Source organism: Megascapheus bottae, chromosome 9 (genome assembly GCF_031878675.1).
Source record: "Megascapheus bottae isolate mThoBot1 chromosome 9, mThoBot2.hap1, whole genome shotgun sequence".
In the NCBI taxonomy this organism is placed as follows: Eukaryota; Metazoa; Chordata; class Mammalia; order Rodentia; family Geomyidae; genus Megascapheus; species Megascapheus bottae.
Genome location: NC_143517.1, coordinates 13,437,969 through 13,453,980, shown reverse-complemented (window position 1 = coordinate 13,453,980; position 16,012 = coordinate 13,437,969). Strand labels below are relative to the sequence as shown.

The 16,012-nt window shown below is 37.4% G+C and overlaps 1 protein-coding gene across 1 annotated transcript in view; it reads right to left on the bottom strand.

Moving 5' to 3' along the window:
* Positions 1–16,012, bottom strand: part of Nkain3 (sodium/potassium transporting ATPase interacting 3) — a 518,782-nt gene that overhangs the window by 23,961 nt on the left and 478,809 nt on the right. Inside the window, exon 5 of the mRNA XM_090338872.1 lies at positions 9,747–9,807. Within this exon, the coding sequence (XP_090194998.1) occupies positions 9,747–9,807 (61 nt within the window). The remainder of the gene's footprint in view (positions 1–9,746; positions 9,808–16,012) is intronic.

The window sequence follows — 16,012 nt, the reverse complement described above, 5'->3', positions numbered from 1 at the left end:
GGGTGCTTCTATAGTCTGTATTAGATTACCCAACCTGAAATGTTAAAAACTTAGTCACCAAATTAGTATTACTGGGAGGTGTTAGAATCATAGTGCGAGGTTTTAGGTTATTGGAAGTGGAATATTCTCCCTGTTACACACATTCCCTCCCTCCCTCTCTCTCTCTCTCTCTCTCTCTCTCTCTCTCTCTCTCTCTCTCTCTCTCTCTCTCTCTCTCTCTCTCTCTCTCTCTCTCTCTCTCTCTCCTTTTCCTCTCTCTCATACTGGCCATAAGATATATGCTTTAGTCACATGTTGTCACTATCATATGTCACCTCACTATGGCAATGAGCTGGTCATTTCCAAAACTATGGCCAAAATAACACAAATTTGTTGTAATAACAAAAAGCTGACTAAAATAGATGACAAACTATGCTTGGCTGATGGAAATGTCTTGGAAAACTGATGGTAATGGCTATACAACCCAATTGTGAATATTCTTTTCTTTTTCCAGTCTTCGGTCTTGAACTCAGGATGTCCTTGGATTTTCTCAAGGTTAGAGCTCTACCACTTGAGCCACAGCATCACTTCTGACTTTTTCTTTGTATGTGGTACCAAGGTATCGAACCCGGGCCTTCGTGCATGCTAGGTGAGCACTCTACCACTAGGCCAAACTCCCGGCCTCAATTGTGAATATTCTTAATGCTCCTGGATTGCATATTTCAAATGTAAAATGCCAATATTACTTCACAAACATTTTATTTCAATAAAATATAAAAGCCATTTCTAAAATGACTTATAGATGGAATACTAAACTTTCATTTATATTCAGAGTATAAGCATAAATAGTTACATGAAGACAAATTGGTCACATTAAGAAATTGCATCATGATTGAGAATTCCAAGTAGATACAGGCAGAGTTTGCTCAGGGAGAAACTCCTGAAGAATCTCTGATTTTCACCTGTCTCCCTCCTGCCTGTTGTCTCAGGAAGGAGAAAAACATCTGTGTTGTGTCCGGACTTCCTCATCAGGACTCAAATTTCATTTACTTTCCCTAAGCAAATATATCAGCAAACAAATAGAAAATGAAGGATACAAAGAAAACAATACAAGTCCACTTTGGACTTTTCCAATGTGTAAAAATAATGGTACAATTTTCATCTTTTCCCATAGCTCTCCTGCTCAATGAAGGGCTTAATGTGAAGCCTGTGACACAACCTTCTCTTCAGCTCACTCTTTTCAGAAAGTCAGTAGGCTAGGAAAGCCCAGCTTAACTGACTGACCAATTGGAACAGTCAGTATTGAAAGGGCATCTAATGTCACCTTCTTTGTTTTAACTGGAAGCTTCTTCCAAGAAATAATTTCTGTGTATTTATTGTTTCCTTTGCCAGGAAGACTCTTCTAGCAGCCTTATCTCTCAGGATCCCTTTCCTCCTTTAGCTCTTAGTTAAGTGTTATCTCTGCAGAGAGCCCTTCTGAAGGCACAGGGACACAACTATGTCTGCTGAGGTCTTGAATGTATGTAGCAGTAGAACTCTACTGCCATCCCTGCTGTGACAGGCCCTTTTGGGCCTCTAAAACACTTACTTAGATCTTCTTCTCAAGTTATGGAATCAATTTTCCACCAAGCAATAACTCAAGAGACTCAGTCTGCCCGGACACTGTGGCTCCTCCATTGTTTTTAAAGCTTTCATTTCTGTGGAAGTAATTTAGAAGCCAACTATGGAATCTACATTCTAGAATCCAGTCTCCCAGGACACCTGATGGTACAGAGGCCGGGACATATGGTATAGCTATGTGCTTGGCAGAAGAACAAATGGTCTCCATGACTCACCAGCCAGTCTGACACAAGCTTGAGTGCATCTATTAGGTAATTTCTGAAGGTGGTGCTGCATGAGTAAGAGTTGGAAAGCATTAAGAGTTTTACAGTTGATTGAGCTGTGGCAAAGAAAAATGCCCTTGAAATGTATCAGGAACTCTAATCTAGACTTTCTGTTGCTTAAAACAAATTTACAATCAGGAGAGAGAAAGAGAAAGTGAGAGAAGAGACAGAAAGGAGAGATGGGAAAGAGAGATTTCTTTTGTAGTTGTCCAGTTTTCCATTAAAGTCATATGAATACTCTCAAATATATCTTTTAGGCTCCAATATAAAATATTGTACCCAGAAAGAAGACTAACTCATTATGTTTTGTTGCCAGTAAAGTTCTTAATATAAAGGACATAAGATAAGCATTCTATCACTGCCTTTTATTGCTGGCTACTTGTATGAGATTTATTCAGCAGAATTATAAAATCAGAGCTTCATAAAATCCAAAATATGTAGTCTAAGACTATAGATTAGGAAAATATTATGTGTCAATTTGTTACCTAAAAGGCATAAACATCTCTTTTTATTGTCTGATCTTTTAAAGTCTCCTGTTTTATTGTCAGATCTTAAAATATTTACTATAACCGTGTGAATATAAGATCTATACTAGAGGTGGCTAGTTAACATTTTAAGGACTTGATAAATGATCATTTTGGGTATAGCTGGAAGAAATGCTTCAGATTTTGTTAGCTATGTCTGCACTTGCAATTTGATTCCTTTGCATAAAGATTTGGAAATCACTTTACATTTGCAAAACATGTGCTGCTGAAGATATGGGATTGCCTGACAAAACTCAAGAGATCTGATTGCCTAGGAATTCAGAGGAGAAAAATTTTGGAGGAAGCAGTCAACAGTGATCTAAACCACCAACCTAATGAACCTTGGTAAATTCTAAAAGAATTTGACAATTGGAAGGTTATGGCTGGTCTCTGAGTCAGAGTTTTCAGAAATGATACAAATAGGGATTCTGGACTGCAGCAGACTGGCAGTGAACAGGAGCTAAGAAAATGAGGGCTGCTTGTCTAGACTACTATGTAGAAATGTCTGAGTGTAGAGGGATGATACATAAGAGACAATGGAGTTAAATATACACCAGGCAGGGCTGGGAGTTTGGCCTAGTGGTAGAGTGCTTACTTAGCATGCACAAAGACCTGGGTTCAATTCCTTGATACCACATACAGAGAAAAAACCAGAGGTGGTGCTGTGGCTCAAGTGATAAAGCTCTAGCCTTGAGAAAACCTAAGGACAGTTCTCAGGCCCCAAGCTCAAGCCAAGGACAGGGCTACTGTGTGTGTGTGTGTGTGTGTGTGTGTGTGTGTGTGTGTGTGTGTGTGTGTACACCAGGCAAGGAATCAGGAGTCATTTTTCTTTCTTTCCAAATTTTGTGACTTTTTTTTATGAGCTGGGTAAAAGAGGCAGTGGGCGGTAGAAAGTGCCAGCTGGTGGAGGGGATGTGGCCAGGAGGGATCACTACTACACTGTTGGTGGGAGTGCAAACTCGTTCAACCACTATGGAAAGCAGTGTGGCAGTGCCTCAAAAGGCTAAACATAGAACTCCCCTATGACCCAGCAATTCCACTACTTGGAATTTACCCAACCACCCAGAAACAAGGACATACTAAACCCACTAGCACAACAATGTTCATTGCAGCACTATTCACCGTAGCAAAGATATGGAACCAACCTAGATGTCCCTCAGTTGATGAGTGGATCAACAAGTTGTGGTATTTGTACACAATGGAATTCTATGCTGCTGTCAGAAACAATGACATCACCCCATTTGTTAGGAAATGGAAAGACTTAGAAAAAATCATATTAAGTGAAGTAAGCCAGACTCAAAGGAACTTAGGCTCAATGGTTTCCCTCATTCGTCATAATCAGTAGAAACCTTGGGCTCTACTAGCAGAGATTTGCAATAGAGCAAAATCTTGATACATAAGGACATATAATGTGAAGCTAATTGAAAGGACCTCCAGGATAGTGAAACAAAAGCCATATAATGAATGATTGTTGTCCTTAATGTACTATGTTGTCTCTCATCTCCTTTGCTGTCCCTTGGTTATCTCATATTGGTATAGTATCTCACTTTGTTATCTGATATATTGAATTTATTTGTATTTGGATATTTGAAATTTGATAGGGAAGGGGGGAAAACCAAGATGGGTGGGGGGTGTGGGGGGGGAGGGTAATGGGTACCAAGACATGTGAAAGGGTATCAATGTATGTGAATTAATGCACCTTCTATCTGGCAAATATCATGTAACCCTTTTACTAATTATAATAAAAAAAAAAGAAAAAAAAAGAAAGTGCCAGCTGGTAGAATGGGTAAGGGAAAAAAAGCAATTAATGGAGTAAAAAACCTCAGTATGTCAGCAAGAAGAAGATAAAAGCCACAAAATCCTTCCAGATGGAAGAAAGACTTTGTTTCTATGCCAGAAAAATGATCACTATGGACAGCTCTATGTGGTTCTCTGGGGAGATGAGGCCTGGGAGCTAGAGGAGGCTGCGCTTGCTGGTTTCTGGTATTTTTCTGGTGTTAGCCCTGAGGGTATGGGACAGAAAAGAAGGTCTATGTGAGTAATATCAGATCTTCAGGTTCAATTGCTTATTCCTAACATATAGGTAGGGAATTCTAATCTCCTTGAAAGGATTACTGAGTTTTTTTTTTTTTTTTTTTTTTTTTAGGCACTGATAGGACAAAGCATTTATTTGCAGGGGACCCAGAGTAGTACTAAGTAGCAACAGATGAAAGGGTCATGTGGCAGGGTGGCTGGCTTGTGTGGGACCCTGTGAAGTTCTATCAGGACAGATGTGGCCTGCTTATTTCAGTAACCAACGTTGAAAGTGGAAAGGGTTTTGGTATACCCACAGTGGGGCCAGAAGAAGAGTTTTGCGGGACGATGAAGAAAATTGGGAAGGGGATTGTGATTAGGATATTGAACTTGAATTTAAAATTGAAACATGGGGACATTGGCAGAATGCTGTCACATCCATTTTCCTCTGGCAAAGAGTCAGAAGAAAGAACATTAATCAGTTTCTTCGTAAAATCTCATAGTGTATTTCTTCTAACTATGCTAAATTCAGGCAACTCCAAATCTGATATATACATATCAGATTGTTATCTTTTTCTTCTTTTCCTTCTTTGCTTTTTCATCTTTTTCTCCTTTGTTATTTTTTTCTTCTTTTTGTTTCCTTGAATTCAATGACCCTAAACTCTCATCTTTTATTTTGTACCATTATTCCTTTTTTTTTTTTGCCAGTCCTGGGCTTGAGCTCAGGGCCTGAGCACTGTCCTCGGACTTTCTCAAGGCTAGAGCTGTACCACTTGAGCCTCAGCATCACTTCCGGCTTTTTTTTTTTCTATATGTGGTACCGAGGAATCGAACCCGGGTCTTCATGCATGCTAGGCAAGCACTTTAACCACTAGGCCAAACTCTCGGCTGTTCCATTATTCTTTCTTCTTAGTTTAAGGGCTTATAGTACAGCCCAGGGCTACTAATAGTAGACCCTAAATATATCTTTAAAATTGTGCCTAGCTTACTTTTGTATCACTCAGAGAAAATGAGGATCACATGTGCACTTTACCTTTGCTAGGCCCTTGTGTCTGTTTTAGTGTATGGCTACCAAAAAACAGTTAAGGACCCTGAGAACGCATACCTTTATGATCTCAAGTGGGAAAGCACTTGAATACACCACTGAATACTGAGCACAACTTCAGGGTTACCCACTCTCAAGTCCCATATGCTTCCCCATCTTTCCTTCTCAAGACAGTCTCCTGGCCGTCAGCCTCAAACATCCATACATTATAGGGGATCCAAAAACGATGAACTCTTTCTTTTCTGAGGATCACCCAGGCTTTGCTATGACCTTTTCCAGTGCTTTGTGACCCGGCTTTGTGATCACCTTCCTTCTAAATATTCTCCATGCATTATAAATTAAAGGAGGTAAATTTGGAAATTAACATTCAAGCCAGTGAGTTTCTGTCCCATTATTATTAGCTTCCCTAGTAAATATTTTTTGAGGAGATATGATTTAAAAAGAAATCTCAGTTCACACGATTACTATGGCAACCCAATTTTCATTCTTTTAGAAGGAACTCATGGGTACACAGGGACTTAAACAGTAGCCAACAGGAAACTTCCTGTACTGTAGAGCTAGGGAAAATTTTACTAATGTCTGTGATTTCTCACAGGGTAGTTCCCTAAAGGCATACCAACAAGGATCAAACACTTATATGGAATTTACTGTGAGTTTTCCAATGTGAATTATATGACACCCAGATCCAAAGAGTCCATTTCCTTTAAAAAAAAAAGCATTAAGGTTTTTCAGTATACCTTTTCTCCTACCATTTAACCTAGACAATCCAGACAAGATTTTATCACATAAAAAATGTCTCAGGAGCAATCTGCAAACTCGTATGATAAACATAATAGATCCTAAGAGCATGCCTCGCGGAGTTTTTACAGGTTAACCACTGCTTTTCAGTATACCTGCTTTGCCTCCACATTTCTTTGGATTAAAAACAATCTTTTTACTAAATCTGACAAGATAGTAATTAGCCAGAAAGTTCATTCTCAGCAGAAAGCAAATGATTTCCAAATGAGACATGGACAGGTTTTTATGATGATAGATTACTGAGAACCTGGTCTCTCAAAAGTTGACATAAGGATTGGTAGAAATATAGAAAAAAAGAAAGAAAGAATGGAAGAAAGATATAGAAATTGGATTTTTAATAAGAATAAGTGATAAAAAATATTGAAATCTTCCTCCCCCTTCCCCCTGAACTCTTTTTTTTGGTCACTTTTTAAATATTTGTAAGAAATGTTTAGCAAAGAGGCTGAGAGATAACTAGATGCCTGGAAATGAATGTCTCCTTTAGTATTTTTTATCTTTCAGAAATGTCTCTCATAAATATTATTTCCACAGAGGCACTTTTACAATGTAGGGAAGAGAAGTGGGGGGCCTTTATTACTTCTTAAGGCTTCTGACAGTTTTCAGTCCACCAGCAAGGCTTAACTTTGCATTTTGAATAATGAAGTGATTTTCATGAGTTCAAATAGGAATCAGAATAATAAGTGGTACTTTGTCTGCCAAAGTACTGTGACAGTACATTATTTTTGCAGTTACCTTTCAGAATAAGCTTTCCAGAAGTATACTTAGCTAAATTGAAAAGCTATCAGTATTGTTTTCTTATGCTGTGTGTAAATTTTGCAAAAAAGTTCAGAGGACACATCTTCCTGACTGTGGGTTTGGTTAATGTCATATCCAAAGGGCAGTGCATTATTGCACCTAAAAGCTAAGCATTGGCACAAACTGTCCCAGTCTATGAGATCACTGCAATTGGCTGTAGACATACGTTTTTGTTCACATCTGTCTTCTGAAGACTCAGGGACAATTTAATTACCTCTGCACTTTTGATTCTTGCTTCTTTCAATAAATATGTAAAATTGCCCTCCATTGAGAATTATCCCACTAAAAGGCTTGTGATTACTTTTCACCAGTGTCTCTCCTCCATCAGTTTATCAAGTTAAGCTGGGCATATTTACTTTGTTTTGAGCACCCAAGGCTCTGTTTGACTCTGAGTATTATTTGAATTGATGTCAACACTGCTACTATAACCAGATATCTCTCAGGAGCATAATGTATGGTCCTAATAACAAACACTAAAATTACACCATGAATAGACTAAGCTGCAAGCAGCTGCTTCATTCCTAGTTTCATGGGCAGTGAAATAGCTGATTCAGAGACTTCTATAGATAGCCTTAACTTAATTAAAGTCATCAAAGTCCATGGAGACACAAGATCTGTGAGTTCAGTATAACTCACATCCATGGCTCTAAAAAGAGGTAAAACATGTTTGCCTATTTTAGATGAACCTCTCATTCTGCACATCATTTTATGTTTCTTGGTGTTACCTAAAATCAAGTCGCCCGAAAGGTGAGAGAATGAGTGCAGAATAAAGTCATAACATTCAATGCATATGTGAAAATGGAACCAGGTAACTTGATAGAATTGGTGGGGTTAGCACAAGTGAGGAAGAAGGGCAGAGGGACAACTTTGATGATGATGCACTGTAGTTGTAAACTGACACATTGAATTGAAACCCCTTTGTATACCTGCTTAAAGATAATTTTTTTAAATCTCAAGAAAAAATTAAATGTATTAATTTTAGTACATATAAAGAGTCTATAGGTACTTTGGTTCTCACACTAAGTGGCATTTTTTGATGCCAATTTACAGAGGAAAATATCAGAGTTCTTCCACCAGGGCGCGCGCGTGCGTGTGTGTGTGTGTGTGTGTGTGTGTGTGTGTGTGTGTGTGTGTGTGTTAGGAGATAATTACTGAAAAATATAAGGTTCAAATGGAATGTATCAATGTATAAATTTCTTAAACTCCTTATTTAGCCCCAATCTCTACTAAGTTCTCTAAAGCTGAGTTGTTGGTAAATTCATTCATATTCAACCAGTAGCCTCCAGCTATGCATCCATCATAGCTGTTCATTGAAGCATACTGCAGACTTCCTATTCAATAACTTTGTCAAATCTTGGAACCCATAGGGAACAATTACTTTAGAAGTTAACTTCAAAGTAAAATGTGTTGTCATTACAACTGTACTTTATTTTTTGGGGGGGGTACCAGTCTTGGGGCTTGAACTCAGGGCCTGAATGCTGTGTTTGGGCTTTATTATGCGACTAGTGCTCTATCATTTGAATCACAGCTCCATTATTATTATTATTATTATTAATAATAATTTTAGTGGTTAATTGGAGGTAAGAGTCTCACCGACTTTCTTGCCTGGGTTAGCTTCAAAGCCATGCTTCTCAGATCTCAGCCTCTTGAGTAGCTAGGCTTACAGGCATGAGCTACTGGTGTCATGCCTACAAATGTACTTTTGAAATGTTAGAAATTCTGGTTCAAGTATAATTAAGAAAATATAGCATTCAATAAAACATGGCGCAACATGTTTGCATGTTTTCATTGCCAGGTATATTTCAAGGTCTTTTACTTTTTGAATTTGGACAAGTAAATTGAGACAAAATTTCATGGTTAACTGGATTCCACTTCCTACATCATCACACTATACCTATTTCACAGGGGAACATTCTTCAGACCTTTTCCAAATCATGTTCTAGAAGGAAGTGATAACGACTAGCTATATCACCTCATTTGTTTCAGAGGGTACAGGTTACCATTCAGGCAATATTTTCCATGATAAAACCAAGTCTTTAAAACTCTTTTGGATAGGTATGTTTTATTGAACTGTAGGAGAATAGTCCAAAACCTGTAAGACAGAATTTCAAGAAGTGCCTATACATTGGGCAAATGTTTAACAAAAGTCATTTATTGAGCTGTGTGTTTAAATTTTTATCATACACTTTAGGTTGTAATATATATTTCATTTTGGGGTATTAAAATATGACTTAGCTCCTAAACATTGCACAATTCATTTTAATATATCTTGCAATTGTTTTTACTTTCCACCTTAAAATTAATGTTTAGTGTTTTCTCCTAGCGTTTCATGCAGTTTATATTCATGTAGTTCTAGAATATATTATATTGCTATTACTGTTATTAGCCAGACATCAAAATTCTGCAAGTAGATAATCTGCTCAGTATATTGCTTAGGTCTCTGTTGAAGAATTATTGAGGCATGACATGACAGCCATCTTCAGGTTTATAACTCTCTGTGCATGCTCCCATACAACTCAGATTGAGCATTAGTATGTAGTATGTTCTTTTTTCTATGCAATTCAGTTTGTTAGAACTTGCTTAGGGTGCTATTGTACTGGGATCAATCATTTCAGATTGGAAATGTGAAAGATTTCACAGTCCTGTAATGATTAGTTTTGGAAGCTACACTCAGACAAATGAACCTTCAAACTGGTGAACAATACTTACAAGTATCTTCTTCTTCCATGGAAATACTGATCACATAGCAGGCAAACACAAACCCAACCAACTGCAAGAAAGAAAAACAACATGCCTTAAGAATAGTTGCCAAACATAATCCAATAGATGTACAGGAAGAATATGTATTAGTAACATCTAAGTTTGTAACAAAAATCTTATCATAAAATAATCACTGTGATATTAAAAGGCCCTTTCCTGGGGATTGGAGTTTGGTCTAGTGGTAAAGTGCTTGCCTAGCATGCACAAAGACCCGGGTTCAATTCCTCAGTATCATATACATAGAAAAGAGCCGAAGTGGTGTTGTGACTCAAGTGGTAGAGCTCTAGCCTTGAGAAAGCCCAAGGATAGTGCTCAGTTCAAGGCCCAAGTTCAAGGCCTTGGACTGGCAAAATAAATAAGTAAATAAATAAATAAGTCCTTTCCTTTCTATGTCACTTCAATAACTTTCTAAAAATAATCACAAGATGTGAAAAATTCTAGATAGTTTATTTAGACTTTGATTCATGATTTAAAAGTTAGCACAGATAAGTCAACACATATTTTTTAGGTTTTTACTATTTACACAGTAATTTGTACTACATGCATCATTACTGCAACTATTTTAATGTCTAATAGCTATAAAAGAAATAGGAATATGCTGCTTATAAATTAAATAGCAATCATCTACTAAATTACTGAAAATATTCTGAAAGATTTTTACTATTAAATTATCTTGTTACTTATAAGACAATGTATTAATGTTATTATGATTAGCTAGTGGTACAGTGAAGGAGAGAATAATTTGTACTTTGGATACAAATAGTTCAAAAATATTCAAACACAGTGTACAGCCAAAACTTTTAATATTAGATTGAGCTGATTATTTTTATTCCATGGATCCTGGCATACTGCAATTCCTAGAGGACCAAATTGCCAATGAATCTCTAGCCCTATCTAAAATTGTTGTTGATAGGTATGAGAAATAGCCACCCACATAGCTATTGTGGTCTGACTCCATTGTTAAAGTTCCTTCCCAATCCTCATTATAAATTAACACTGTGAAAAAACTTAATTATTATTATTATTATATTTAAGTAGTTGCACAATCTGTTTCAATTCAACCTGTCAGTTTATGAATACAATGTATTTGTTTTTAAGTCAGTACTGGGACTTGAATTCTGGGTATAGGTGCTGTATCTGAGATTTCGTGTACAAGAATAGTGCTCTACCAGTTGAGCTACAGCTGCACTTCTGGTATTATTATTGTTGTTGTTGTTGTTTTGTAATTTAGGAGAGAGAAAAATCTCATGGACATTCCTTCCAGGTGTGGCTTTGAACTGTGATCTTCAGATCTCAATCTCTTTAGTTAGGATTACAGACATGACATGAACCAAAGGTGCCTGGCTCTTTTTGTAATTTCTTTTTCTTTGAAAAATTACTGTCATAGCCAGGCACAATGGCTCACGCCTGTAATCCTAGCTACTCAGGAGCTGAGATGTGAGGATCAAGGTTCAAAGCCAACCATGGAAAAAAAGGACCTGAAATTTTTTTTATATATTTTTATTGTAATTAATAGAAAGGTTACACTATATTCACCAGAAAGAAGGTGCATTACTTTACAAACATTGATATCCTTTCTCATGTCTTGGTCCCCATTTCTCTCCCCCCAACCCCACCCCTCATCTTGTTTTCCCCCTTCCCTATCCTATTTCAAATAACCAAATAAGCATATATACAACATATCAGATAACAAAGTAAAATACTGCAATAATATGAGATAACCAAGGGACAGCGAAAGAGATGAGAGATAACATAGTACATTAAGGACAACAATCACTCATTTTATGGTTTTTGTTTCCATATCCTTGGGGACCTGAGACTCTTATCTCCAATTAACCTCTAGAAAATGGGAAGTGGGGCTTGGCTCAAGGGTAAGAAGGTAGCCTTGAGTTGAAGAGCTCAGGGACAAAGCCCAGGCCGGGTTCAAGCCCCATGACCCATAAAAAAATTATTGTCTTTAAGTTGTACAAAAGAGTTGCTATTTAACAAAGCAGCTCATGTATACAGTACATCTTGTTCAATGTCAAACCTTTCATCATTCTCACTCATCTCTGTTAATGCCACCCATCCTCTCAGGCTGCCTAGTTTTATTTTCACACATGTACATTGAAGAGTATAATTGGTTTTTCCCACCCTTCTATTCTCTGCTCATCTCCCCCCCCCACTCCACCTGACACCCTTACCTCCCCCTGCAACAACACATATTGCAACTCACTGTAATTTATTTTGTTGTAGTATAAGCTAGTTGTTTATAACTCCCATAGATCTCCCCGCTAAGCTGCAAATACTTTTCTGATAGCCCAGTGTCAAAGAATAGTTCCCAGTGCAGAGGACAACATAATTGAGGGTTCCTATGGCACATATGGATTATGATGTGAGTTTGTAATCCTTATCAAAAGTATGTGAAAGACTCTGAGGCTACAAGAGGCTGGGAAGTTAGGAAGTGAGGTCATAAGGATTTGTCTGTGTGCTGAAAAGCCCTTCTATTAATTTATCACAGTCCAAGTAAGGCTCTGCTTCAAAGAAGAACTTGAGGTACTTGATGTTCCTTGTATTTTGGGGAAGATGGGGACTTGACATCCTCTTGGAAGAGCCAGACTTCAAGGGGCTGTGGCTTGTGGACCCTTGGCTGAGAGTGTGAAGGGGCAGGGCCAAGTGGGCATAGCAGCACTTGGGGGCTCTGAGTACAGCCTGTGAAGTGAGCTTCCTGAAGTGCTGAGAATTTGCATGCCACCTTAGAGGACTGCCGGCCAGAAGTAGAACCTCAGAAGAATATTGTTGATACTTAAGTATCTAAAGTTTCTAAAGGTAAGTGGAACAAAAGCTGTTAAGGGACAAGACAAGTCAGGGGACTAATAATTGAGAGGAGCAGAGGAGTCTCCTTTATGCGGCAAAAAGTGGGGTTCTAAAGAACTTGTAAAATCACTCCTAGGAGGATGTCAGCCTGTGGGTACAGTCATACACACACAGCACCCCCGCTCCCCTTGATGACGAATCAATCAAGGCCCTTAAATCCTTTTTCCCTTATTTTTTCTCCAATGAGTTCTTCCACTTCATCTCTGGAATGACTTAAAAGGGAAGCTAATAGACAGGGGAGTGAGGAGAAGGTAGCTCCATGTTCCTCTTTCCTATTGAAGTTCTGCATCTTGAAATCAGGCTCAGCTGAGGAGTATTAATGGGTTAGAATTTACATTGTCCTGGATGGGGCAATTTATTACCTATGAGGGGCCAATTGAGAAAAAAATTCAGCTTGATAGAGATAGAACAAGATCATGGAGCGTTCCTTAAGGGACAGTGAGAGAACGTATAAAATTGCCTTCAAATTGATTTCTAGCAAACCTCGCTAAGTAATCCAGCTGTATAGAGAAGAAATGCATAACTTTTTGAACAGTTTCCTCCTACTCTTTCAAACAGTTGCCATATATCAGATACTATTATGACTCACAAGCTTAATTATTAAATACATAAAGTTGCTTCATTTTAAATATACTGTAATGTATTTAAGAAATAGCTTATTATTGAAAGTCATTTTCCAATTATAAGTAATATTATGCTAGATATTAATGCTTTTCCTATACTTTTAATGATCTTATTTCCAGAAATGGAATGATCATAGTAAAAAGTACCATTAAATATTTTGATTTATTTTTATATATTATTGAACTGATTTTCCATGGTAAGAACATTGAAAATCCTGCCACATAGCTATTTTGAAATATTTAATACAATAAAAATATATAATTGTGTGTAGGTCAAAAATCAACAGTAAGTTCATAGTATCTCATCATACAATCATAGTAACAATGCTTATTTTGGCCATACCCTTAGTATCTGTAAATAAAACAAAATGGTATCTCGTTATTTATTTATTTTCCAATAGTTTTATTTGAAGCATTTTCATGCTTGTGTGTGTGTGTGTGTGTGTGTGTGTGTGTGTCCCTTGGGGCTTGAACTCAGGACCTAGCACTGTCTTTGAGATTCTTTCTTTCTGAAGGCAAATGTTCTACCACTTGAGTCACAGTGCTACTTCTGGCTTTTTATTAGAAATAGCAATCTCATGAATTTTCCTGCTAGGGCTGGTTTCCAACCACAATCCTCAGATGTCAGCCTCCTGAATAACTAGGATTACAGGTATGAGTCACAAGCATCCAGCCAATTTCATGCTTTAGCAGTCATTTTTTTTTCTTTTTGGTGGTACTGGCGGTCTCAGACTTGGTATGCAAACACAGTCTACTATTTGGTCATTATGTTTCAGCTTTTGTGATAGAATCTTGTTTCCTGCCCTGATGCATGCTTGGGCCAAAAATGTACCCAATTTTGATTTCCTTTCCTAGTTAGGGTGACAGGTACAAGCCACCACATCTAGCTTCTTTCCCTTGAGATGGAGTCTTGTGGAATTTCCTGCCTAGGCTGTACCTGTAATCTTAATGATCTCAGCTTTTCAAGGATCTAGGGTTACAGACATGAACGACAGGTATTTGATTTATTAGTCACTTCTAGTGAATTTTATCAGAGTTCATCACCCAGTTGGTAATTTAGTGTTGTTTTTATTAATCTATGTGAGATCGTAGAGGTTTTTTTTGCTATATTACCTGCAATTTTTAAAAGGTCAGTATTTGTGGTGGTTAAACAAGATTGAAAGATTGTATATATCAGATATACTAAATTATATGTTGTGAGGCACTTTCCAACAAATAACTGTATTTTTTGTGTATTCTTCCTGAGGGGCATGTATATCTGTATGCCTTATGTGTGCATAAGATTTCTATTACATTGGTTACACATTGACATCTTTAGAAATTAGCACAATACTAGCTGTGGGTTTGTCATACACAGCCTTTATTATATTGAGGAATGTTCCATGGATTCCTAGTTTCTCCAGAGCTTTTAACATAAAGGGGTGTTGGATCTTGTCAAATGCCTTTTTTGCATCTATTGAGACAATCATGTGATTTTTGTCCCTGCTCCTGTTGATGTGTTGAATTATATTAATTGATTTGCATATGTTGAACAAGCTTTGCCTCCCTGTGATTAAACCTGTTTGATCATAGTGGATAATTTTTTTGATGAGTTGTTGTAGACAGTTGGCCAGTATTTTGTTGAGAAGTTTTGCATCGATGTTCATCAAAGAAATAGGTCTATAGTTCCCTTTCTTTGATGAATCTCTGGTTTGGGGATGAGGGTTATACTGGCTTCATAGAATGAGTTTGGTAAAGAACCTTCATTTTCAATTTCGTTGAAGAGCTTGAGGAGTATTGGTGTGAGCTCTGCTTTGAAGACCTTATAGAATTCATCTGTGAATCCATCTGGCCCTGGGCTTTTCTTAGGTGGAAGGTCTCTTATTGCTATTTCTATTTCAGTGCTTGAAATAGGCCTGTTTAGTTGGGTTAGTTCTTGGTTCAGTGGGGGTATGTTAATATTGGCTAGGAATTTGTCCATTTCTTCTAGATTCTCAAATTTGTTGGTGTAAAGTTTTGAGAAGTATTCCCTGATGATACTCTGGATCTTGGTAATTTCTGTCATGATTTTACCATTTTCGTCTGTGATTTTGTTTATTTCGATATGCTCTCTTCTTTTTTTGGTAAGATTTGTTAAGGGTTTGTCAATTTTGTTAATTCTTTCAAAGAACCAACTCCTTGTTTTGTTGATTCTTTCTATAGTTTTTTTGGATTCCAATTTATTTAATTCTGCTTTGATTTTAATACTTTGGTTCCTTCTAGTGGGATTAGGGTTGGTTTGTTGCTCTTTTTCCAGGAGCTTAAGGTGACACGTTAAATTGTTGGTTTGCGATTTTTCCAATATGTTCTTGTAGGCACTCAGAGCTATAAATTTTCCTCTGAGTACTGCCTTTGCTATGTCCCAAAGGAGCTGGTATTTTGTGTGCTCCTTTTTGTTAAATTTCGTAAACTGTTGGATTTCTGTTCTGATCTCTTCGATGACCCATTGGTGATTCAACAATGTGAATTAGGAAGCCTGCAGAGTGGGAGAAGATCTTCACCAACCATACAACAGACAAAGGCCTCATATCTAAAATATATCAACAGCTCAAAAAATTGAATCAATCCAAAACTAATCTCCAAAGAAACAACCATCCCATTAAAAGATGGGCCAAAGACTTAAAGAGAGTCTTCTCTGAAGAAGAAACAAAAATGGCCTATAGACACATGAAGAAACATCTCTGGTCATAAAAGAAATGCAAATCAAAACAACTCTAA